This window comes from Pagrus major, chromosome 1 (genome assembly GCF_040436345.1).
Source record: "Pagrus major chromosome 1, Pma_NU_1.0".
In the NCBI taxonomy this organism is placed as follows: domain Eukaryota; kingdom Metazoa; phylum Chordata; class Actinopteri; order Spariformes; family Sparidae; genus Pagrus; species Pagrus major.
The window spans coordinates 11,906,803-11,932,762 of NC_133215.1; the positions used below are offsets into that span (position 1 = coordinate 11,906,803).

Below are 25,960 nucleotides of genomic sequence, written 5' to 3' on the forward strand. Positions count from 1 at the left end.
GACATTCAACATTACCAACACTTCTCCGGTGCCCCCAAAGCTCCCAGTCTGGGCAGAGTCAGCTAGCTGAGCTAACTAGCTAATGGCAGCTACAGTTAGCAGCAGTCAGCGGTGACTCTGGTAACTCCCTATGTGTTATGTGATTTAAGGGTCAATTCTAAAACTACAACATAGTAAAAGCATCTGCATGCACCTCTTATTCCCAGTCCAGTTGATCCAGAAATTGAGACTTTCCTCAGAAGCTTATTTTGCTCTTGTTGTATATTTTCACTACATTATACCCCTTCCTTCATTTTATTGGTTCTGTATAAAGCCTTTTTATACTGGAGGCTTCAGTGTTTCCATGTGTGGTTCAGTGGGATCATGATCATTGTGATTTACAGCATGAAATTATACTGTGGAGTTATGAAAAAGGCAGAACCTGCATTTATGCTTGATTGAAGGATAAATTTAGCCCAGGTCACAATTAAAAAAGTCAGAAGCAAACTCATCTAAACGTATTCGGTGGTGATTATACTGGACTAAAAAAAATATGCCCCTGATTTAAATGAAAGATGCATTTATTTTGTTTTGAAATTTGTTTAAAAAGGCTGTAAAGATGAGCAGGTGTGTAGCGACATCTAGTGGAAGAGCAGTTGAAATGCAATTTCCCCCCCACAGCTGTGTCTCCATCTGTTCAGAGGAAGAAGTGGAAGAAGCACTGAAAGTGATGATACCACAATGTGAAATATTCTGTTAAGAGCAAAAATCCAATAATGAATAATGCATATTAATTCATTTGATTAAAAATGGTGATACATTATGTGTAAGAATCTCTTAAATCTTGCAGCTGGCAAAGATGGGGCTAACTTCAACTGATTACAAGGTAGTTTATAGTTATTTATGATGATACATAATATTTTTAGTTGACTATATTTTGTATTTTAATCATCTGTATCCGCAAAGCAACCAGTACCTAATGGTTTCTAATAATGCAGTGGAGTAACGAGTACAATATATCTCTCTGACATGTAGTAAAGTAAAAGTATAAAGTAGTAGTGTAAAGTAGGTTTAAAAAGACACTGGAGTCATATCTTTGGTATTTTCTAGGAATCAGTTTATTTTGAGTTTACATTTAGCCATTTATAACTTACACCTGGTGGGTAATCTATAGGCTGATTTCAAGGGTTCATGCAAAAATGTTAATGATTTTAGGCCAACAAGCTGTTTTATGTGACTTTTATTCCAGATAATTTGGAGAAGGCTTGCAAACACAATTAAGAACTTCATGTTGGGAGATAAGATTGTTAGAAAATATAAGTAAACACTTAACTAAACAAGTAAAATGTAAATTTGGTCAATATTCATACAATTCAAGGCCTCTTGGACTCATGACCTTCGCATTTCTAAAGTTCTGACTAAGTATGAATATTATTTCAAACTGTTATTTCAGCCATATGAGTCTTACTTTCCACATTTGAACATTTTCTTTAGTTTGAACTTTTAACCAGACGTGTTAAAAGTACTCAAAACTTTAACTGAAGTCAAAGTTGTAGTACCACACTGTAGAAATATAACAAGTCAATGTCAAATGTTACAAGTCAGTGTTTTTACTTAAATAAAAGTATTAGTATCACAATTTAGCCTACTGAATGTACCAAAAGTGAAAGCACTCATTCTGCAGTAGGGCCCGTTTTATAAATATATCTATTATATCACTGGATTACAGCCAGTGATGCATTCATGTGTTCATCACTTAATCCATAAGAATACATCATCATAATTAGAACCATAATTGGAGTTTACAAATCCAAGAAATTTAAATTAATATCGACATTATATCAGAACCTAATGGAGAGAAGAGGAATACAACATTATATTAAAGGACGAATTGGGGAAAAAGAATTAGGTGTGAACATTTCAGAAAATGAATGGGAAGATTGTTGGAAGAATGTAATCAGATTCTTTATAACGCCCAAGATTAAAAGCAAACACCTGTCTGTCTGTCTGTCTGTCTGTCTGTAGTACAACCATGCTGGAGACGATATGGGGCAACAAATGTTGACCGCTCACGTGTGTTTTGGCTTTGTCCTGAAACTGTACAGTTTTGTGGAAATGGTCACACGGCTACTGTCAAAATTCTGGGCTATGATATACCCAAATCATGTTCAGTGCTGTACTTTGGTTATCTCATAGGAGATACTGTGTTAAGAGAGGACAGATACCTGTTGAAAATCTGGTTGTCAGCCTTCAAAAAGGCCAATACAAAGAGATGGTATAAAGCTGAACCACCAACATTGACAATGCTTACAGATTAACGACAAGATAAAGTAATGAACCACTGAATATATCACAGAAGATGATTGGTTTTGTGGAAACGTGGCATTTCAGACCTTTTCATGTGTGTTTCTGTTGTTTTCTTTCCTTTTTTGTGTCTGTAATGGAAAATCAACACATAAATCATCATTTTTTTAGTTGATTTACATTTTGTATTAATAATATTTGTAATGTAACTAGTAACTTAAGCTGTCAGATACATGTAGTGAAGTAAAAAAAAGAACAATATTTCCCTCTGGGGTGTAGTGAAGTAGAAGTGCACATTGGCACAAAATTGAATTACTCGAGTAAATGAGTACTTTAAACATTGTGCAAAGGTTGGCTACAGCTCTTGAGTAAATGTACTTAATTACTTCCCAGCGCTGGCCTGATTGGATAACCCTGCTTTGTGCATAACCCAGGCAGCAGTTGGACGGTGCTGCCTGTCGGGGGTCCTGACGGTGAGTGGCACCACCTCCACCCACTGCAGGGCAGACAATCAGAGAGAGAGAGAGAGAGAGAGAGGCGCTGTGGGCAGGACCGACTGAAACCACAGTGGACAGGACGCACTAACCTGTCGACAGCGGAGACTGATGAAGCTACCGAACCTCTAGAAAACGACCCCCGGTTTCATTTCTTTATATTTCTTTATTTCTGCGTCGCTGTAGATCTCGATGGCTGAAGCTCGGCGTGAAGAGGAGCAGGAGGGGGAGCGCAGAGATCTGCGGGACGTCCGGACCAGAAGCCAAACAACAGGTATGTTTGGGAAAGTACCAGGCTGCCGGTCCTGTGATGGAGAGTTTCCTGAACCAACTAATGGGTACCTGGTTTAAACAAATATGAAGTTGAGCATTTAATATCGACTTTTAAGAGAGGAGGGAGGGATTTAATAGCTAAAAAGTTTTGTGATTGTAACTTCCAGAGAGCACACCCGGGATTTTGTTTTTTACCAACCACAGATCACTTGTACTATACATCATTTAGCAAATCAGGCTGTATTGCTTTAGACTTGTGGGTATTTCTCCTACTATTCTAGACAGCCATTGTTTTCCATTCATTCATGAATCAGATGCTGTGGAGTTGATTAATAGCCAGAACATTTTTTTTCAGCAGCATATTATGATGTCACAGTGCATTTAAAGGAGCACTATGTAGTTTTGGGGAAGACATTTTAATCAGAAGAGAAAGATCTCCATTGGCTGATTTTTTTTTTTATGCCTAAACACACCAAATAAACAAACTCTCTTTGTTTTCATGACTAAATAAACAAACTGACCTTAAAGGACAACACAATTTCATAAACTTTGTTTTTATTTGGCGGACCCTGCCACTTTTCTAGCTTCGGATAGTGTTCTGGGGACTTTATTGTCCTCTGAGAACAGCTTGTTTATTCCGCTATAGAAAATAATTTACATTTCTTTGTATTATTACCTCATTTATATTGTAAATTAAAGTTCTGAGTTTGGATTTCTTCTCCAGAACTACATAGTGCCCCTTTAACCTCTGACCTTTTGGTTTATCAAATGTCATAATTTCATAATTTTATCCTGTCATATTTTATTGTAGATGTGTTTCGTGTGGCTACAATCACCTTGACCTCTGACCTTTGGCCACTAAATTTTAATCAGGTCATCTTTGAGTCATAGTGGACATTTCTACCAGATTTGAAAAATTTGAGATATCACATTCACAAGAACGGGACAGACAGACAACCTGAAAACATAGTGCCTTTGGCCACGGCTGTCGTGATCATCATGAAATTGATTTTGATCAGATAACGTCAAAGATTCTTACATGTAACCTTACAATCTTTACAAGTGCGTAAGCCATGCTTTGAGAACAATGTTGTGCTCCTTCAGCTGCTATGAAACACAAAACTCGTCTCCAGCATGAATCAGTAAGGCTGTTCCTTGTTTCCTGGGTTTCGGTGGTACAAAGTACAGTTTGCTTTCATTCAGTGAGATTGCCAAAATGAAGCACAGCACAGCCTCTGTCATACACAATAACCTGATGAGCCATTATTTGACGGAGCAAATATTTATTGTTGTGTTCTCTCATCACTTAAAAAGTGCCATCCCTGCTTCCTACAGGTGGAATTGTCAGTAATGACATGTTCTTGTGCCTGAGTAACAACGGCCATTTCCTTCAGAGGAAGCAACCCTCTTGTTCCCGTCAGTTTTGTGTCACTTACAGATCCGTAGTTTCGGTATCAACCTTCTGAATATAACTTTCATTTTCAGTCAGCTGCCTCACACACAAATATCGAAACTGCCTCGGTCTTAGTTAGAATTTCCCCTTTAGAGGAAGGTTCCTCGTCGAAATAACAGTTGTCTTTGTTCCTTGTTTTTTCTGAGCAACACCTGGCGCGCAAACGCTTATTCCTTGAACCCCCCTGTGCCCAGCCCAGCTATCTGCAGTGTATCTGCTCAGACTGCCACCGCTCCCCCCACAAAAACCACACCCTGACCCCACCAGCTGTCTGGATGGGAATTTCTGCCAGTCTCTGCGGGCAGACAGGCTGCTGTGTCATGAACAAGCACTGCTTGTCTGTACTTGATGCAGTTTTCATTCTTTCAGAATAATGTTTTATTATAATACATTCTGTTTGCATTGGCTCGTGGCATCATGGATCCGCACCATCATCTCGGGTAGTTTCCGCTGTGACTCACTCGTCAGCGTTGACAACATCTAATCTTCTCTGACTAAAGGTCCACGCCAACTGCTGACATGGTGTTAGTCACTCGTGGCACCAAATTCTGTCTTGTTTACCAAGTTGGGTCAAATCTGTGTTTGACAGTCGTCATGTTAAAGTCCCCGTCCGCTCAAAAATGTTGTTTCTTCTTGCTCCTGCGGTTGAATGTTTGAGCTTCACTGTGTAGAATGAAGAACAGCCAGACGGCCGTCATCACAATCGGTGCTGAAAGTGTACATTTTCACTGTGCTCACTGAAAATCTGATTTTAAGAGGCGGGCCTATGAGCATGATTAGTGACATCACAAATAGCTTAGAAGCCAATCATCAAAGAAACTTCAAGTCTCCAGTACACACACACTGAGAATGGACTTTACAGTGAGGTAGGAGACATCTCATGTGAAGTAGACTAGTTAAACTTTAGACACAACACGTATTTGCATCCTAGATTCAGGATCTTTAATGAAGGAGAAAGACAGGGAAACTGTGACGATGCATTTTCCAGCTCATCCAGGAGGGTATTTAAAAAGTTGATTTAGTTCAAGAAGAAGAAATTTTGAGGAATTTTTTTCAACCCATAAAGGATTTGATCCCTTAATTTATCAGAAAAAAATCAATTTCCCAAAGCGCACAATCACAATTTGGAGAGTTTGACTGGACAAATAGTGTATGAAAAATGGTAATCTGAAAAGAAAATAGTAACTAAAGCTGTAAGACGTACAATATTTGCCTCTGAGATGGAGTTGGGCATACTCGACTTTGTACTTGAGTACTTATTTAAATTCCACCACTGTGACACACAGTGTTATTTATAAGTGAATCAGCAAACTTGCCCATGCCTGTTGGAAAATGCCAAAGTTGGACAGACTAAACTAAGACTAATCCTTTATCAGACCTCACTGTTATGAAGTTGTGTCTGGTGTAGTACGACACTTCGAGGCAGACTGTTTTTCTTTCTTTCCTTTTGTTGCCACCCGCTTCACCAGCTGCTCTGTGACTGCTGTTGCTGTGCTGAGTAATGTCAGCATGTGTTCAAGTGAGAGTGCAACTGTGAAGGGAAACCATTCCTGCTGATCTCAGCAGCTTTCTCGGCTGTTTCTGGTGTCATTTCAGACGTCAGCGGCCTATAAATACAAAAGGAACTGATGCTGATTAGAAATATAGAATCCAAAACTTTAAGAAGTGTTCATGGGGCTGGAAATAGTAGGTCTGATCTGGCTCTATGTGCATTTCTCTTTCAGTCAGATGACATTTTCGGCCCTCTGGCCTTCTTCAAGATCAACAATAGGCGGACACAGGCACTGGTTTGTTGTACAGGCCACACCCTCGTAACACATCTGATGGTGATTAGATAATCATGTTCCACCATTACTGGTGAGGAAAAACAGAAACAAGAGGCTTTCAGCCAATCAAAACTTTCAAACAAACAGTGTCAAGTGCTACAGCCAATCAGGAAGACCTACTCTCACTGTCGCATTCAGAGGTTTACATTTTATGTGGTATACACATTTTGGTCAAGTATCTGCCAAATATCTGTATCAGTATCTTCATTTTACATGATTAGCATGTTAGCTGCTGACGTTAGCGTGTAGCTCAAGACAGATGACATGGATAGCTCTAGGCCCATGAGACTTAATGGATGTCACACCCAATTAAGAATTCCTACTTTGTCTATATTAAGTGTCCTGTGATGCTTGAATCATAGTTTAAATACAAACTGACACCAGATGAAAGTAATGACAGGACAAACATCACAGAAGAAGAACTGGCTGGTCAACTAACCTACATTCACATACAAATGTGATATAACCTGTTCCTTGTGGTATCCCACAGGCTACATATCAGGATCACATCTACAGCTATTACTTTTGAATCTGCATATCAGCTTACTTTCCCAGACCATGTTATTTCCTTTTGCCTGCTTTCATAGCTGAGATCATGATACACAACTTTATGTTGCTGTTTCTTCCTCTCTTTAAAAAATGTATCTGACATACTAATGTCTCAGTGTTGCAGTTATTATTACAGCTCACGAAGACTGTTACTTGACATCACTGTAAATGGGGGCCCTAGTGAACTTAGTTTCTCAACTTATTTCTCATGTATTATCAAAGTGCATATTCCAGCAATACAAAGAGAGTAATGTTAATACTAGTTATACTAGTATTGTATATATACTTTATTATATATATCCTCCATCGAGGCAACAGTTCTGGCCTCCAATTTGTCTATAAATGACTGATAATGGACACCTCATCGGGCATTATCCATTACTTGGTATGAGTATTTTACTTTACTTGTACTTAAGTATGCCTTACACACCATGTAATCTACTTTTCAAATCATAATTGAGTACTGAATACAGTTTGAATTAATATCTAAACCTTTCATCTGAGGTGACCATGACCACTGAACACACAGCAGGAGTTGAGATTAATTTAGACTGAAGATTTGGAGAAACAGAAACCACTTTGATTGAATGCCTGCTGTTGATAATGCATCAAACATCACCAGTTCATAAGTAAATCATACTCTGAGCAGCTTTGAGAGGAACACTTTGTACTTTTACTTTAGTATTTCTTTAATAGCAGTAGTTTTACTGGTAACTGAGTAGTATTTCAGTCATGTAACTGTAGTCGTACGTCAGTACTCTTTCCACCACTGCTGGGAAGAGATATTCCCCCATTCTATCACCATTTTCAAAGCAGTACTTGGCCTAATATTAGATGACAGAAGGGCTCCTCAGACACTCTGGGAGCCTTTAGACCTTTTCAAAGTGCTAAATGAAAACCTTTGGTGAAGCATCACTGAGCTCATGTGCTCCAAGCTTTTGGTGCAGCCTCCCAGAGCAACAGAGGGATGGTTAAAATGTGGATATTTTTAAAAGTGAGCTCAAAAGCTCCTGGAGTGGAGTGTTTCTGTGATCATAAATGATCTCATAAAAACTTTGTAGCTTTTATTATTAGTCATACATCTTTATACTTTGACAGTTTATTTATTTACTTTGACATCTTACTTGTGCAGTACTTAGCCCCGACTGAATCACAGTCCTCATCTGTACTAACCAGGATGAAATATGTCATGTAGCCTATGTAAAGTTTGATTCGTTTATCGATAGTATACAATGTAGTAGTAGTAATTTTAGACTCGTGCCAGTTAACGATGGCACAGAGCAGTGTGACATTTTACTTTGAAGGGAAAAGACAGTGGCAGTGCCGTGTCATGTGGCACAACCACCACTTCCTGAATGACCACATTCCAGTTCATCAGACCCGCCAGGTAAACACAGGAGAGCTGAGATATTACAGGGCCCTCCCTCTGTTCTGTTGTCTGTGGGTGTGTGACTGCTAGTCTTTTTCACACTCACTCGATGGACCTGGAGGAAGGGATCCTGTTGGAAATATTCTCTCTTCCCTGGTGCTGAAGATTTGAAATTCATTCCTTTAATTCCTCTCAGGTAGGGGCGTCACTGCGGTATCACAAGAGACACGTTCTGTAGAGCACGTCAGGTGCATAAGTGATTAAGTTACCCGGACGAGCGTGCTATCATGTCATGTAAATCAGGCTGCATGTTAACAAGGAAATGGTGAAGTAACAGCTTCATTCTTTGTCTGCCAGTTGCTAAAACACTCCTGTGTCATTAAGTGAAAGTTCAAAAGCTCTCTTCTCACATGTTAAAGTGTAACATGAGGCGGCAGCACTGTGGCACTAACAGATAACAAGCAACAGGTGTGACAGGTGGATTGGACTGCAATCAGGGTCATGGTTTCAGGCTGGAGGCGCTCACAACAATGCCGACTTCAACCACTGACTGTGGTTTCTCCTTAATTTTCCTCTAATGAGTTTAATCTCAAATATGAGGAAACAAATGAACTCTTATTAGATTAGAATGTTTGCATTACTGATATTACTCTGTAGCCTAGCTGTTAGGCTAATATCTTTACTACTTGTTGTTCGAGTGAGACAGGAAATTACACCAGCCTCTGTTCCCAGTCTTTAGGGACACATAGTCATGTTGTTATAGAATCACATTGTCAGTATCTGTTGACCATACTGCTGTTTTTTTTAGGACTTCTGTTTAAGGATGTTTTTAATTAGTCATGTTGCTAAATGTTCGCTAAAGTACAGATAATTTGGTCTGTCTTCTCTACTGTGACTAACATACATAGAAGATATGAAATGTAAATTCATGAAATGTACAAACAAGGGAATGTAAAGCATTTGCAGTTCTCTGTATCGAGGAAAATAACAATGCATCATGGTTTCATAATCATCACTTCTCTGTAAAGTTAAATCTGGAAGCACTGGCACACTTCAGACCAACTGGTTCATCCAGGTTTAACTGCTTCATCCTGCTGGTTGAGGGTTAGGTTCTTGTATTTCTCGTTTATAAAGTCTTTAAGTAGTAGCAAGGAGTATTTTGAATTAAACAGTGGTTGGGACATAAAGTAAGACAGTTTTCTGTCTGGACCGTAACACAGCACACATGTGTTCACCCATTTAAGGGTCTCTCTTTTAAATAGTTGTCTGTGAGCTTCTGTCAAGCCTGCTAGTTCACATTATTCAGTTCGCAGTGTTGCAACGGTAATTAACCTTGAACCATGTCTCAAACTATTCCATGTTGGGTCCTTGAATTTGAGGGAATTGGGCCCAGAAAGTCCTTGAAACGCCCTTTGATTTGATGTTTAAACAGGTGTGGGAACCCTGCAGTGTATGATCTTCAATTCTTGCTGCTTTTACAAGCTTTTTTGCCTTCAAGTGATGGTCCTCTGACTGAATATTGTCCTGAATGTCCTTGGTTGTCTTTCCTGTATATTTAGGATCATTGTCCAATCAAAAATTTCAACCGTGGCGGCCATCTCTTTAACATTAAAGAGACATAAATCCTCATGACATTAATGCTGATAAATGCCAGGATCTCTCTCTGTTGCTACATTTTAAAACCTGTACCTCTCTGTTTTCCTCCGCAGATCTTCCTGAAAGAACCAAGACAGATCATTTACATTCTAGGTATGTCATTTTTCCTTCAGCCTAATTATTTACCAAAAGTTCTGGATCCACTATCAGGTGTTTTAGTTTCACCAAACTGTGTCTGTTGCTGGGAACGGGGCACTATCCCTTTAACAGTCAGATCTGCTGATGGTGAGGTTGTGAATGGACCAAACAATGCACTGATCTATTCTCACTGACTGACTGACAGGAGGTCAACACCGGGACGAATACGTCATGCTGCAGTTTTTTTAGTTGTTGTTTACAGACATTAAGGAAAGTGAAGTCGCCAGTGATAGACGGCTGGAAAGTTATTTAAATCGCACAGGGTGTTTTTGAACTTAAGATGACACCTTGTGTTTCAGGTTAGCTAATCAATTAAATACACCATGTGGTATCGAGAGGAGGGGGAGGATTGCTGGTCTTTCCCCCCCTGAGGGTTTACATCACCCTCCTGCAGTAAGTCCCTAATGAGCAGGATATGTGGTAATGATGAGCCTGCCTCCTTTGTCAAGAGAGTTTACCGTAACACACATCACAACTGTTTTTAATCTCCACACCTTTAAACATGAAAAGCACAAAAACAGGCGACCTTAATGTGAGATGAGATTTAAGGATCATCATGGAGAGGCGATCAGCCTGAGGATATCAGACTGTGTCGAACATATTTGTGTAGAAGAGTTGTCATCCGTCCTGTGTTTACCTGGATGTGGCACCGTCTACTAGACACCATGTTTATGTAAGGTAGGTTGGTTTCAACTTACGATATGAACAGCATTTGCAGGGATGTTACTGTTCTCTTATTTGCATGACTGGAGGTAAGTTGTGTGTTGTGATGGTTCAGTTTTCTTTAATCTATTTAAACTTGAATAACCAAGACTTTGTTTGTTCAATTCAACAAATGTTTGCCTCACTAAATCCTCTTTGTTGTTCCCTTAATTAATCTATTATCTGATTAATTATCTGAGCAAGGAGTCCATTGAGCTATCAATTTCATTAAAGCCATTTCTACTGTTGATCATGGATAGTGATCATTTGTTTAAACACGTAAAATGTTTAAACTATTCATTGCCACTTAGTTTTTTGTCCTGTGTATTTCTTACAAATGACATCCGCTTGGATTCACACGTGCCACACCTACTGTATGTTTACATCTCTGTAAGCTCGATCCCTTTGCCCGTCTCTGTACAGCTCTTAGCCTTTTTTAAAATAATTTCCCTCCATTTTCTTTTTGTTTAAAGTTAGAGGTTACATTATATCTTTACATAACTTGGCATCACCTGTATAAAGGAGGAACATGAATGGAGCGTATTGTGTGGTGTTGCCCAGGGGTGAGCGAGGAGATTTCTCCTTTAACAATTGAGTCACCACAAAGGTATGAGCCTGCTTGTCTGTATGAGCCCTGCACCTTAGTGATAAATGGGTTTCCTGTTCTGCTATTTTTTTCCAGCCAAGGACCTCTGTCTTCTATACGGGCTGCTATCAAACGAAGTAAGTTTGCCAAAACCGAGCTTAAGTGACATTCTGAGATTGTGTAACAGCAGCACATGAAGGATTAATTCCTTGAATAAGCCTTTTGTAGAAAATGAAAGTGAAATTTTCTCATACATTCAAAAGCACAATGTACATTTGTCTTTTAAATGTGATTATTAAAGGCAAATTTAAGACATAATGATTTTTCTTCCTTCAGCAAAAACAAACTCCCAGAGTGACAACACCAGAGAAAGAAGGTAATATGAACAATATTGCCAGATAATGTAAACAAAGAAAGAAACCCAGTCATCAATAACATTTAAGTCATCTGTAATCATGTGCAGTTTGGTTTGTGTTTCAGGCGACCCGAGATCACCATCGTCTCAGCAGAACCTCTGGCCAGTAACAACTGGTTCCCAGGAACCTCTGTGGTTTTCCCTCCTCCTCCTCAGTCTGGCTGGTCGGCAGGCATCCAGGCTGTTTCCCAGGTAGGCCTTGTCTGATTGACAGTGTTTGATTTCACTCGGTTGTTTTTCATCAGTGAACAATGCTTGGTCCAGTCTGCTCTGATTGGTCAGCTCTCACCGGCCTGAGCAGGCACCACCCACCATGTTTTCGCATCAGTTCTGCCGATTTTTGTGCGCAGATGTGTGAACGCCTCTCTTTTTCATGACTTAGCCCCCACCATCCTATGACCAGGTGATTCAAGAGAAGACCCAGGAAGAGCACATTGTCAAGCCCACTGCAGCCCCCCGCCGGACCAGCTGCACCACCACAAGTGCCACACAGACTGATCCTGTGACCTCCACTGCTGCCCCACAGTCAGCAGGGAAAAGGCCCGCTGGTGAGCAAACCAGAATCATTTGTACAAAACTGCCAGTTTTAAGTTTCAGTCTATCTGAACATGTTTTCCTTCACGTTTCCTTTCAGGTAAAAAGCCCAAAAAACCACCAAGGCCATCACTGCCGAAACCAGAGGACAGAGACCCGGCTGCTGAAACTGTTGCACCCTCTGACGAGAAACCTGGGACAAATCCTACAGCATCCACAGACACTGAGCACCAAAATGAGTCCAAGTCAGATGTAAAGCTACCCAACCAAGCAGATTCATCCCACACATGCACCAGATCTGTCACTGTACACTGGGATATTCCTACGAAGCACCTTTCTCCCGCTGCTGCTGAAACCACTCCCTCCTCCTCAGAAACACAACACATTCAGTGCCCCGTTCCACTTCCTCGCATAAAATCCCGAAGGCAGGCAATCCCAGAGGAGGTCAAAGTTCAGACTTTGGTCTCGCTCAGCGAAAATTGTGACAGCACTGAGTCTGATCCAGAGGAGGTCCCATCAAATCAGTATTTAAAGGATTTATTGGAGGTATTTAGTGGAGATAACGAGTGTGAAGAGAGCTGTGACACTGTTAACCAATCGGACGAGGCCTTACAAGGTGAAGATGCCGGCGGCGAGATGAATACTAGCCAGAGTCAACGCAATATCCGGGCCAGGATCCAGGCCTTTGAGAGCCAGGCTGAGGAGGTTGAACCGGTCAAACCTCAACCTCAACCCAGGAGGGTGTCCATCAAACCTCCAGTTGCTGCTAAACCTTCAGTAGCTCTTAAACCTCAGTTCAACCACAGTATAGATGATGACAGTCAAAATGTCTCATCCACTAACATCCCCCAAATCCCCACACCGGCCCCCAGACCTCAGCCCCCTCAGCCCCCCAAGAAACCTGTGGGACTATCCATAAAAGACGAACTAGAGACTCTACACAACAAGCAGGCCATCCAGAACAGATCACGCCCTTCTGTACTGACCAGAGCCAATGCTGTATATGAAGAGGAGGCTTCACCAGTTCCCCCTGTGCCTCCGGTGAAGCCTGCTAAGGAACCCCTGAAACCCAACCTCAATATAAACAACCACAACTCAGCCTCCATGTTCAGAGAGAATGAGTACGTGAACAGTCCAACAAGTGAGTAGCATTTTATATTACATAAATGACTAATTCATATTTTAACGAAAGATTAATATGTTGATTAATTAGCTTAGTTAGCAAGATTGGGAAACGGCTAGCCTGGCTCAATCCAAATTTTAAAAAACACGCCTACAACACCTCTAAAGCTTACTAATTAATACATGCCCTGTTTGTTTAATCTGTACAAAATGTTATGCGGTAACTATTTCTTGACAGTCCGTAAGCTAGCTTGGTGCCACTAACTTGTCATTGGACACAGGACAGAAATTCTTGTAGCCAGAATTATTACCAGAAATTGTAATTTTTTACATATCTGTTTGTGTATGAGTTAAACATATAAGTTACAAGGTGTTCATTAATTAGTAGGCCTATTATACTTAGGAGGGAGCTAGGCTAGCTGTTTCCCGCTGCCTCCAGTGCTATGCTATGCTAACATTAGGCTAACTGCCTCATGGTCAGAGCGCCGTACTTCAAATGCAGACATGAGGATGATACTAATCTTCTAACTTCTTGGCAAAAAGGCAAAATATGTCTTAATATTGTTTTTTGTTTTTCAACCACTTGATTTAGTAGTCGAATAGCCTATTTCTTGACATTGTGCTGCTCCTGAGCATCCAACACTTTGATAAATGTAACATAAATAATCTTCTATTCAGATCACATCCCGGTCAAGCCTCAGCATAGCGTGGACAGTAATGGAGGCTCTTTCACCAGACAAAGTTTAACACGGAGACCGACTACTATCAGGGTCCCCAGCAAAACCGGTTCATGTGAGTCCATCTTGCTCTACTGCACAGTAAACCTTGTGATTACTGTTGTGTGCATGTGGGTATCATAGATGCAATGTTTTTTGTGCTATTGAAACATGTTTGTAGTTTATTGATATTTTACAGTCTGTACATGTTTTCTCTATTTGTGTAACACTTTGTGCATATATAATATTCGAGCACGTGTTTTTAGTATGATGTGGTAAAGACAGATCTCTTCTCAGTTTCAGATAATTTTCACGACGGTCCTCCTCCGCTCCCTCCTCAGAAGCCCGTGGGCCACCTAAACACCTCAGTGAACCACAAACAACACCCGACACCTGTCCTCCCCCTCCAGGTAAGGTTTGCATCACACTGAGCAGTCACAAACCTCTTACCTTTACAAAAACTACTCAAATTAAAGCCGATTAGAGTCTAATTAAAACATTTTGTGCCATTGGTGCATATCTACTTATAAGCTATGGCATGGTGCATTTTGAGCCCAGAGAGTCTTGCTCACTGGGGTTTATCTTGTCTGTCAGCTCTGTGGCCTACCTGCTTCATTTTATCTGCATCCACAAACAAAGAAGGGATTGTAGCCTCATGAACACATTGCGTGCTGTTGAGCTGAAGCTAACCACTGAATGCTGTGTTGTAGCCTCGTTTCTATGGTTTCCAGTGCTTTAGACTGTGCATTTTGCCTTAGAGCTAATAAAAAATGCACAATTGGATTCTTCTGCAGGAGTCTTTCCAGTCTGGACCAGAGCCATCACTACCACCTCGGTGAGTGAAGAGACAAAAATCTAGCAGTAAAATTTAAACTTTGTACACTTTGTAAAGATGCTCAAGGTAATGACGGTGTTGCTTTTCAGGAGGTTGACTACAAGCAAAACCCTTCCACCTCGCCCACCTCCAGCCAAACCAGGCCCGGGAAGACCTCCCCCACCCAGCCTACAGGCCACGGGTCGATCCCATTCAGCATCATGGGAGACGTCACCAAAACCCCAGGCACAGAAGCCCCACAGGAAAGGACCCGTCTTACCTCCGAGGCCCAACCCAGGCCACCGTCTCTACAACAAATACACCGTAAGAGAGATCCCACTGCACAGCTGAGAACTGTAATCATGCTTTTAAATAGCACTTGATGAGCACCTGTTTATAATTTTTGCTTTCTTTCACCAGCTTCAACTTTCGCATGGGATTGCTGCCACCGACTACAATGGGAGCAATACAGGAGAACTGTCTTTTCAGGTGTCTGAACTGCTTTTACTGGCTGACATATGGCCTTAACATACAAGTGCAACATAAGCCTCAATTAGAGGAGTTGATTCAGTGACAGTGAATACCTTTTTATTTGCCTTTTCAATAGAAAAATGAAGTGCTTCTGCTGCTAGAGGAGATCGACCACAATATGTTTGAGTGCCAAGTCGGAGAAACCAGAGGCAGAGTCCACAAGTCTCGCATCAAGGTCATAACTCCTTTGGACTCTGTCTCAAGCATGTCCCCGCCACAGGTAACCTGTCCTTCATATATTAGTAAATACATGACTATGTAGGCTAACTTGCACCCTTGGGCTCCAATATATTAACCTTTAAGTTCTCTCCCTATAGGGTGCTGGTACAGCTGGGACAGATGGAGGTGGTTATGGCCTTAAGGTGCAGGCCACACATGACTTCAGTCCAGGTGACACATCAGTTTGATACTGATACTAGTATTAGCTGCTAATACTGACTGAGATTAGAATTTCAGAAAATAGATTTGCGTTCTTGCCAAGGGCTTGATGAGAAGATTGATTTCATGTGTTAGTATTAGCTTACCTTAGCACAAAGAATGGAAGCACTCTCCAAAGTAAAAAAAAAAATCTGTGCAGGGATTAAACAAACTAAATACAGTGGGCGAATATTCTTGAATTTTGGAGAGAGCCAGGCTAGCTTTATCCCTCTGTTTCCAGTCTTTATGCTGGAGACCAGAACTAGGAGCAAATAGCTGACCTGGCTCTATCCAAAAATTAAAAATACGCCTGCCAACATATCTCAAGCTCACAAATGAGATGAAATAAATGTAGTAAAGTAATAAGTACAATAATTGCCCCTGAAAACTAGTGGAGTCGAAGTATAAAGTGGCAGAACATGAAAATAGTTACGTAAAGTACAAATACCTCAAAACTGTACTCAAGTACAGTTCTTGAGTTAATGAAGCCAACTGATTCTGGTTCCCCATCCCTAATGCATGTTAAATATAATAAAAATCTTAAAAATAGTCCAAAATTAGTGTAACTGAAATCCCTCAAATGCATGTTTAGATTATATTGATGGTGGCATAAAAAGCTGATGTGTTTGCTGTGTGCCCACAGAGGGTCCAGGAGAGTTGGGTCTGAGAGCAGGAGATGTTGTGACCATGGTGGAGCAGGTGGACAGCGAGTGGTACAGAGGCACCTGCAGAGGATCTACTGGCTTCTTTCCTGTCAATTACGTCAAAGTCCTGGTAAGTTTCAGACGTTTTTGCAAAGCATTGATCACCTCTTTGATGACAACAAGGCTTGTAATTTACAGATGTTTACTTTGGTTAAGGATGATTTGATTATCGTTTCTCCAATTAGTCAAATTCACCGAAACCCCTCCCTGAACGGAAAGCGAAGCCACCGCCTGCATCAGTCAGGTACTGCTTTTACATAATTCGTTGTTTGCACGAGCCTTTACAGCCACATGAATTGTCCTGATGTTTGAACATTTTCTTGCTTCCCCTGAAGTGGTCCTCGATGTGTGGCGAGGTTTGACTTCGAGGGGGAGCACAGTGATGAGCTGTCGTTCTCTGAGGGGGATGTGATCCAGCTGAAGGCGTACGTTGGAGACGATTGGGCTCGTGGGCAGATCGGCGCCATTGCTGGTATCTTCCCTCTTAACTTTGTAGAGATCATTGAAGATCTGCCTCCACCCCCAAGTCAACAGCGGACACAGTCCACCAGGATAGCACTGCCTGGTAAGAATAAGCACCAAAACTAAATTCTTCCATTCTTTTCATTATGTGATGACTTGGCCACCAAGAGTGAGTTGAAACTATCACACATATAGGAATATCTACAACACACTAACATATTATCCTCTTGATCGTCTAATGGAAACAAAAGAGTGGCTGTGTGCATCAGTGTAAAGCCTTTATCCATCCTTTCTCTTTATGTTGGCTGGCATCTCCCTCTGTGGCATGTCAGGAATTTGTGCTTCTGTTTCTGTTTCATTAAATAGCTGTTTACAGAAGGTCTCTCAACAGTGAACTTGAAGCTTCAACAGACTCATGCAACAAGGGCCTCAGCCAGGAGTGTAGAAATACGGAAATTTCTCCAGGAAAAGTTTGATTTATTCGACTTTGTCATGATTTATCTACTTAGTTATTCATCTATCCTGTTAGCTGTTTCTGCAGGTTTCTTTATGGCATCAACAGTTATTTGAGACGTTTACTACTGTAACAGCTATTTATCAGTATCTGTGACATTCTAGCCAATATGAAGCAAAATTGCGTTCATTGCCTAAAACTGATTAGTAGCCTGAGTAGGTGTCTGTCTGCACTTTGAAAGTTGGTTTGCGATTCACCAATAAACACCATTTTATTACAGTTTCAGAGGAAGACAACATAATTGCAAACAGCAACACGTGTTCTACAAGGTTTAACAGGAGGTGGAAACGCAACAAATCTCATTTGAGCTATAGAGTATTAAATCATCCATCTTTGCTCACATCTTAGCCTGTTTTACCTCCAGGCGTGCATAAACTACAGGTTAGGAACTTCTTTTTAAAATACAAAAATGCAAAATGATCTGCTACTAATATAAACACTAACTTTGTATATTTATCTTATTGGCCTACAAGTTTCCAAATTGAAATACACTCAGTATAAAGAGAGCCCTGAACAAACTAGGTATTCAGCTGTTGAATACAAACTCCCCCCAGATCACAAAACCCCCAAAATGTTTAATACTTCCTCAGTGTATGTCTATTATGAATATTTTATTCCCTGATTTGATGGCAAAGCATTTAATTTTTAGTAACATGTCCACAATTTTTTCCCGCAGGCATGGTCGCTTCTCCAAGTACACAGCCTGAAGTTGCCAAACCTGCTCAGGTAACCAATATTTATATAAACAGAAGCATCAGTAAGGATGATGTTGGTTTTGGAACCGGCCCAATGTGTTCTGTAAAACAGAAACATCAGAGATTTCTGTTCCAGGTGAATACTGTACAAAATAGTACACTGATGCTCACATGCTCGTTCACACATTTCCCCCTGTTGTCCTGCTCCTCTGTAGGTGTCTCAGTCCGGGGTGGAGTGGGTGGTGGCTCTGTATGACTTTGCCGGGAATTCAGACGGTGACCTGTCCTTTCAACAAGGCGACCGTATCCTGATCAGCCAGCATATCGACTCTGATTGGAGCTGCGGCCGGCTCAACGGCAGAGAGGGCATGTTCCCCAGTGCTTTTGTTGAGAGCTGCACAGGTATGAAGTTCTCACACCATCAGTGTGCTGTTAATATGATATCACCTGCTAAGCACTTCCAATCTGTTGCCATCATTGAACTTATGATGGTGTCAATAAAGAGATCTTTAGAAGGAGCATCAGTGAGTGACTTATAGTGACATTAGCTGTCTGTTAATTCTGTATATTCCCTTCAACAGGCCAGACGTCATCTAACAGCCAGCTGAATGAGACTGCTGGTGGTAGCAGAGGCAGGGCTATGTTCGACTTCACGTCAGACTGTGATGAAGAGCTCTCTCTGCAGGTATACAAGGTTTTTTCCTTATTATTCGCAAATTCTAATATATATTAAAAGAACTGCCATTCACACAGCCTGTCGATCCTTCTCCCTCAGGCTGGGGATATTATAACCGGTCTGGAGTCCGTTGATGAAGAATGGTTCCTGGGTGATTTGAGAGGAAAACGGGCCCTTGTGCCTAAAAACTATGTGCAAGTACTGTGATAGTCATGTGGCAGAACAGAAGAGACACTGATGGATGACTGGAACTGAAGGCAGAGGTTTTCAGCAGTGGAAATCTCAAGTGAACTCTCAAAATGGAATGCAGTATTTCATCTCCAAGTAGTGCAACATCTTTTTTTGCTACGTTAACTTGAAATTAAATGTACACTGAATAATTTATCATGGTTATAAATAAATACTATAAAAGGTGGCTGGCAATTTCAGTTCCCTGGATATTGATTCACAAGATGCTTGTACTGTATATTTGCACCATCTAGTGGTTTGTCTTGTTTCTCTCGGTTGATTAAATCCATTGTTTTGCACATGGTGTTAAAACTTATGTTACATTTCCTTCATAACCTGCTTTACTGACTGCATGAAATAAGATTAAAGAAAAGGTCACTTCAGAGGAACATGAGTATTGCTGCCAGATTGAGGCAATTTACTCCTGAGCACAGTTGGGTTGTGCTCTGACTCACTAATGCTTGATTTTAACATCTTGGAAACTATTTCCCTGGACTGGTACAGTGAGAACCAAATGCAGTTTTATATAATCTTTACTATGCTTCATTAATCTTTTGTGCTACACAAATAAAATTCCCATAATGCTTAATGAGTTGTATGCAGTTCAAGCTCCATATTTACACCTATATTCCCAAAGGTCACAAAATAGAATAGCTGTCGTAGATGGTTACAACTTTTACATCAAGACAGAAAAGACAACAGAACAGTTTGTTGGTCATTTTACATTTTTTATTAAATCTGTCAGGGTGTTTTAGACTGTCTCCTGGATGGGGGGCTCATAGCCATCAGCCCTCTCCACCTTGGCTCCAGTGTCGTCACCGGTTGCCTTTGCAGTGCTGCCGGCACCGCCCTCACCGTGGAGCTCCATCAGTTTGCCCACTGCAACAAAAACACAAATGGCTTTTAACTAGGGTTCATAACTGAAAGGCTCGAGAGGCACCGGCACATTTAAGCAGATGGAAAGCCAATAACTGCAATGATGTAATGATATGTCATCCTTCACCCCAATATGGATTTTACACTCAACCATATTAGTCTGGAAAACAGTCCCAACGTTTGCAAATCTGCTTGATCTCTCTCCACATAGTTAATGAAAACTATTTTTTGGTGAGGGAACGTCAGCTGATCTCAGTGGGAAGTAATCAGGCCATCATATGGAGCCGAAACAGTTTGTCATCATCTGTTCCCACGGGGCAACACGCAGGGGAAGAAATCCACTCGTATGGTCAGTGTTACAACTGCATCACTTACACTCAAACTTGGGCTTCTTAAGCATCTTGACCTTGCGGACGTAGACGTCGTGTAGTGGGTAGATGGACTGGCAGGCCTTTTCAATATCTTTGCCAACACTGTCAGGGATCCTGGAACACGAAATAATACACAACACATTGATGCAAAGAGGTAATCCCAATTCAAAAACTATTTCAGAGTCAGCAGTAAATCTACACAAACTGGCATGTTAGACCAAGTGATGGGAAGATCAAAATACATGCATTTGATTAAATAAAAATGAATTATATTGCTGACAAATCATGTGTCATTAAATGATACTTTGAATAAATTGTCGTTCATGGGCAGGACAAACTTCAACTTACAGTTTGTTGACGACTTCCTTCAGGTCGTTGGTCTGAACCTCACGGGTCATGATCTCCATCATCTTCTTACGGATCTGGCGGACCTGCTGGTGCTGGGCGTAGGAGGTCTTCCTGATCTGGTTGGTGCGCTTCTTTGTGAAACCCACGCAGAACAGACGCAGAAGGTAGCCGTCGGTGGTCTTCACATCCACGTGGGCTTCAATCATGGTCTGAATGGAAAGAACAGATTGATACCGGTTAGACTTCACAGGGAAGATTTCTCTCCAAACAGTCTCAACCTCTAACCTTCCCATTTGTAGCTGTGTTAAGATCTAAACTGTGTGGCAATCCAAATGTATTGTGCTCACCTTTCCCTGCCTGCTTACATTATATTTCTTTCTTGACACAAGATACATTTTCACAAGCTCGGTACCATACCTCAGTTCTGTTCACTTGCCGTCTGTTATAATAATATTTAAATTAAATATGTATAAGTCCTAAAAAGCACAACATATGTGCAGTTACTGAAGGATGAATAGCGGTGCATGACAATCCCTCCATATCCAAGAACAAAAACCAAAATCGTGTAGTCCAATCAATGTAAACGGTCCTCGCAGTAATCACAAAATGATTTGCCACTTTTACCCAGTTGCTATACAAAGTTAATTAAGGTGAACAAATTCCATCACAACAGCATCCCAACTTCACTTTTCCTTCATAATCATTGAGCTCGATAACAAAACTAAGCATAGCCTAGTGGTTTTGCAGGATAGATGCACTGTTCCTGCCCAAGGCAGTTGGTAGTGGACAAAGTTTCTGTGCATTATCTATATTTCATCCTATACGATTATTTAACAAAGCTAGATAACATGCAGTCTAACCGAAGCCGGTCAGCTTTGCTTCTAACAAAGTGTCATGACAGTTTTACGTCATGGTTTGTTGCAACTGAGCGGCACAGTGACAACACAATGTCACTGTTGGCTTTGACAATGGTCACATCTATTTAGGGAGGAATTATGGGCTTTCAGGCGACCTCACTCTGATGAAAAACTGCTATCTCATGATAAAAAGGAAACACCTCTGCAGACAGTTTCCTCAAATTCCATTACAATTTAATCTAATTAAGAGAGATTCACCAGTAGCTCCCTTTTTTGAAACAATGCAGGTTCACCTATTAGCTCTAATATGATCTTAAATTCAACTGCAATGCAAATCTGAGATTAACTAAAGCAACATAACTGCATATGACCAACAAAAACACAACCACACTCTTTTCTAGTAACGTCTCAGTTTACTACTGTGGTAGTAGTTAAGTACCTAAAAGTAGACCACTCAACCACCATTCCTGTGAAAACCTCCCAGGCACTCTTAATATTTAAACCACTGACAATTCAGCCTACCCCAACTTTGCTTGTACACCACCACTACGCTTAAAGAGAGCTCACCTTTTAGGTGTTCTCATGCGTTCTTTTTATTCAAAAGCATTAACACCTCAAAATTATAATTTCATTGTGGAAATGATCACCCTGAAAACAGGGCTAGTTATTGAATCTCAAAAGATTGAGAACTAACGAGGGTCAGGCAAGTATCAATTTGATACCAAAATGCACATATTGACCACAGTGAAATTTTTAAAAGGATATTCAGTATCCTTTGTAAAGTTAAAAAAAGCCCCAAGATCATTACCTGCCATTTCTTGACCATGGAGCACATCTTGTCGCGGGTCAGGTCCATGCCGTGGAAGTTGGTGAGGCAGTTCTTGCCCTGAACATCCTCGGTGATGAGCTTGAACTTGCGGAAGGCCACCTCATCGTTCTGCAGGTCAGCGAGGCTCACCTCGAACACACGTCCCTTCAGACCATCAGAGGCGATTCCTAAGATGTAATGGATAAGATGTACACTTAAGTAAACAAGCACATGTACAAATGAAAGTAAGGACAATCTCTGGAACGCCAACATTTGGTGCTGAAACAAGTTCATACGCTCCCACTACATCACCAAGAGTATGGCAAGCTCAGCTAAACAGTCGCACTGCAATGTTGTAATGCTATTTCATCCTTTAACCCAGGATTTTCCACTCAACCTTATTAATCTGGAAAACAGGTATACTAATGCAAACCTGCTTCATCTCTCCACACAGTTACTGACAACGTTTTCTTCTTGTGAGGGAACATCAGCTGATCTCCATGGGTATTTATCAAGGGATCATATGTGACCGAAGCAGCTTGTCATCATGCCTTCCCACGGCTAGCACATGGGTATGCATATTAGTTTCTTTCAGCCCCACCACTGACCATCTTCAACCAATGACTGTATAATATTTTAACTATATAGACTTACTGGTTCCCTGAGTCCTGGTGACCAAGGTCTTGCCAAGATTGCGGATGTTGAACATGGCTGGTGCCTTGACATCATACCAATCCTTCTTGGAAAAAGGGTCGACACTGTATGAGGGGAAACAAGCAGAAACAAAATTGGTTCACTCGTCTGCACAATCAGCTCAAACTAAATTATAGATGGATTGTACGGTGTGCTTGCGAGCTAGAGGGCAGACTCGCTGCTAGCAAGCCGGCTGAGCACGCACTGCAAGGGACAACGATCGGGCTAGCATGCACTATGGAGGATTTATTTCTAACAGATCTGGTTTAACAGGGTTATGACTTCCTACAACATAACTATATAATTCAGACACTCCGCTTGTTCCGTTTGTGTACAGCACCGCTTTCCCGAGCAGTAAAAGATTATCTGCGGCGTCCGACTGCCATGTTGATCGGCAAGCTCGGCTAAATCCATGCTAACACTTGCTAGCCTCTCGCAAATAACATTACCGGCCGTATATTACGCGGATTAACTAGTACAGGTTGTTACGCTTCCTCCAGCAGAGCAATCACTTGGAAATGAAATATACAAGTATAATTAAATCAGCTGAGTTACGACAAAGTACATTAGCGCAGACTAAAGGGAAACAGCATGTTTCACCTCCATCCAGCGCCAGAGGCCGGCGATGACGAGACTAGCACCGACCCTGTAACATCTACTCAAAATCAGCTTCATCCTTCACATTTTTTCCACCAAAGTTCTACTAATGAAAAAGGCAAAGCCCGCTTCGTGTAACAATGTGTGAATTTGCTACTTACATCTTCTTTTTGGCACCTTTTTTGCCGCCTTTGGTCAGCCTCTTATTCTTGCCGACTGCCATGTTGGCTACAGGGAGTGAAAGAGGAGGAAGTACGAAATCCCGCGAGAATTAAAGAGACAGACCGCGGACGTGAGATTTGTCTTATCTCGCGAGGCTCTGTGGCTTCTTTAGCGCCCTCTGTTGGAAAGCCTCGCGAACTAACTTTACCAAGTGAAAGACTGTTTTTTGTGGTGTCTTTGAAAGCAAATACATGTCACGATGATTTTAATTTCATAAGCAACTGAGCACCTTATTGTAAATACTTTTGATTTAAACACAACTGAATTGATTAAGTTGGAAAGTCAGTTAGAGAAAGATAGAAAAAGAAGTTGCACAGATTATTATACTAAGGATACGTTATCAAGCCTAAGTGAAATTCCTCTATATTTTTTTTGTCCATTGAAGTTTGATAAGCAAATAAAACTTATATAAAATAATAATAATAAATAAATAAATAAATAAATATATCCACCATTGTGGATAACATCTTTTGGACTTTTATGCTGACTGCAATAAAAAAGAGCCCTGATATATTAGCCATTAGCCTGAGTTCAGAAATCAATAAATATAGAAAAAGAAAAAAAAATCATTTTTGTCTTCTAGTTTCTGACTTAACCTTAAGACATACACCACGTTTTTGAAATTGAAAAACAACTGCTACAAACAACTACTGGGAATTTATAGAGGGAACTTCAATCTACATACATTTGCAGCAATGGCAAATATGTAAAAGATTTAAAAGATATAAATTCAACATCATTCAGTCGTGTTTAAATTCCCAATTGATGTAGATATTCTTTATTCTATCAACTGTTTCAGCATTTATTTGCTTATATACATATAATTTCCCTCACATAGGCCTGTAGGCTATGCATTGTGTTCAATATACACTTTAGAAGTAATTCAAGTTCCAAGTAGTAGTGCCATGATTATTGGGAAATAAAAGAAAATCCATCATCTCTGAACAGGCAGAACCAGTCCCTAGGTGTGTGAACACGTCATGTGAACACGTCATGCAGGTGTGTAGCTTATTAGCCGCCCAAACTGTTACTGTAACAAAGGGAAGAATTTTGTCTGTTATGATAATATATAATCAAGGTAAACTCCTGTACGCTCATGGTGCTAATTCTTTGTGTGCAGTGTTATTCCTCCAACTGATAAATGACTGTGGACCATTGGTGAAGTAAACACAAATTTAAGCAAAGGCACTGCTGCAGCGACATCCTAATATGTAGCCTACATCAGACTTATTCTTATTCTTCAATGGTACCAGCAATGACATCTCAAATGTTTTCACCTTAAAGTATTTCAAAACCTTACAATTAATATAACACCCCAAGACAAATGACTATGGCTCAGCATTTCTGATGTTTCCCCTTATTTACATTTCTGTATGCAGTTTTTATTTTCATTTAATCTAAAATATTGTATGTGTTGTTTGAACAAGCATCAAAATTAGGCTCACATGAAAGTTTTTGAATTTTCTTTTATCATCATGAATGTACTTTTTGCTGCTTTCTGTATGTTAAAGGTGAATCTCCCAAGCTTTGGTTGTCACAGTCAAGCTTGACACCGAGTCATTTGCAGAAATGATATTCTTCTGCTCAGATAATCCAACTTTCGAACAAGATGGATGGAAGAGAGCAAAAGACTATTGCAGTAAAAGGTTGATATGCCTGTCTCATTATCTCTTTAGTGCCCCGTTAGACAAAACTAATAGAGCACGGTTCCTGTTCAATCCAAAGGTCAGTAAAAGCGTTTCAAAGCCTTATTTAAGAAGGTCTACCTTTAGGCTGCAGTGAACAAGTCTGATGCTCTCAGGTCATCACATTAGAGACGGGGCTTGCGTCTCATGGGTGGTGCCGCTGGCTTCCATGACTCCCAGGGTCCCCGAGGACTCAGCTACACTTTAGTGGGAGGTCAGTGACGACAGCTGCCACTGTGGCAACAGCACTCATAGTTGCTCAGCCATCCTGCAGAGCAAATATGAAGTCATCGGTTTGAGCAGAGAAAGGAGAGGATATACATACAATAACATTCAAGATTGGGTT

General features: G+C 40.8%; 2 protein-coding genes and 1 non-coding gene across 3 annotated transcripts; 1 reads left to right on the plus strand and 2 right to left on the minus strand.

Annotated features, from left to right (window-relative positions):
- The first annotated feature begins 2,847 nt into the window (after window positions 1-2,847).
- Window positions 2,848-19,456, plus strand: sh3d19 (SH3 domain containing 19). Its single transcript, XM_073478262.1, has 21 exons — window positions 2,848-3,051; window positions 9,957-9,996; window positions 11,426-11,466; window positions 11,666-11,705; window positions 11,810-11,936; window positions 12,127-12,292; window positions 12,379-13,419; window positions 14,079-14,192; window positions 14,414-14,526; window positions 14,911-14,951; window positions 15,041-15,254; window positions 15,351-15,419; window positions 15,538-15,681; window positions 15,779-15,851; window positions 16,522-16,652; window positions 16,768-16,826; window positions 16,918-17,147; window positions 18,235-18,284; window positions 18,469-18,655; window positions 18,835-18,938; window positions 19,029-19,456. Exons 1-21 carry the CDS (start codon window positions 2,970-2,972, stop codon window positions 19,134-19,136), a joined length of 3,174 nt encoding a protein of 1,057 aa, XP_073334363.1. The 5' UTR covers window positions 2,848-2,969; the 3' UTR covers window positions 19,137-19,456.
- A 408-nt stretch (window positions 19,457-19,864) lies between these two features.
- Window positions 19,865-23,976, minus strand: rps3a (ribosomal protein S3A). Its single transcript, XM_073465083.1, has 6 exons — window positions 23,869-23,976; window positions 23,072-23,175; window positions 22,418-22,605; window positions 20,753-20,961; window positions 20,409-20,518; window positions 19,865-20,036 (listed from the first exon to the last, which is right to left on the minus strand). Exons 1-6 carry the CDS (start codon window positions 23,928-23,930, stop codon window positions 19,909-19,911), a joined length of 801 nt encoding a protein of 266 aa, XP_073321184.1. The 5' UTR covers window positions 23,931-23,976; the 3' UTR covers window positions 19,865-19,908.
- LOC141006975 (small nucleolar RNA SNORD73) lies at window positions 20,272-20,342 on the minus strand. Its single transcript, XR_012179986.1, has one exon. It is a non-coding gene; the product is annotated as a small nucleolar RNA SNORD73 (small nucleolar RNA).
- Window positions 23,977-25,960: the final 1,984 nt, after the last annotated feature.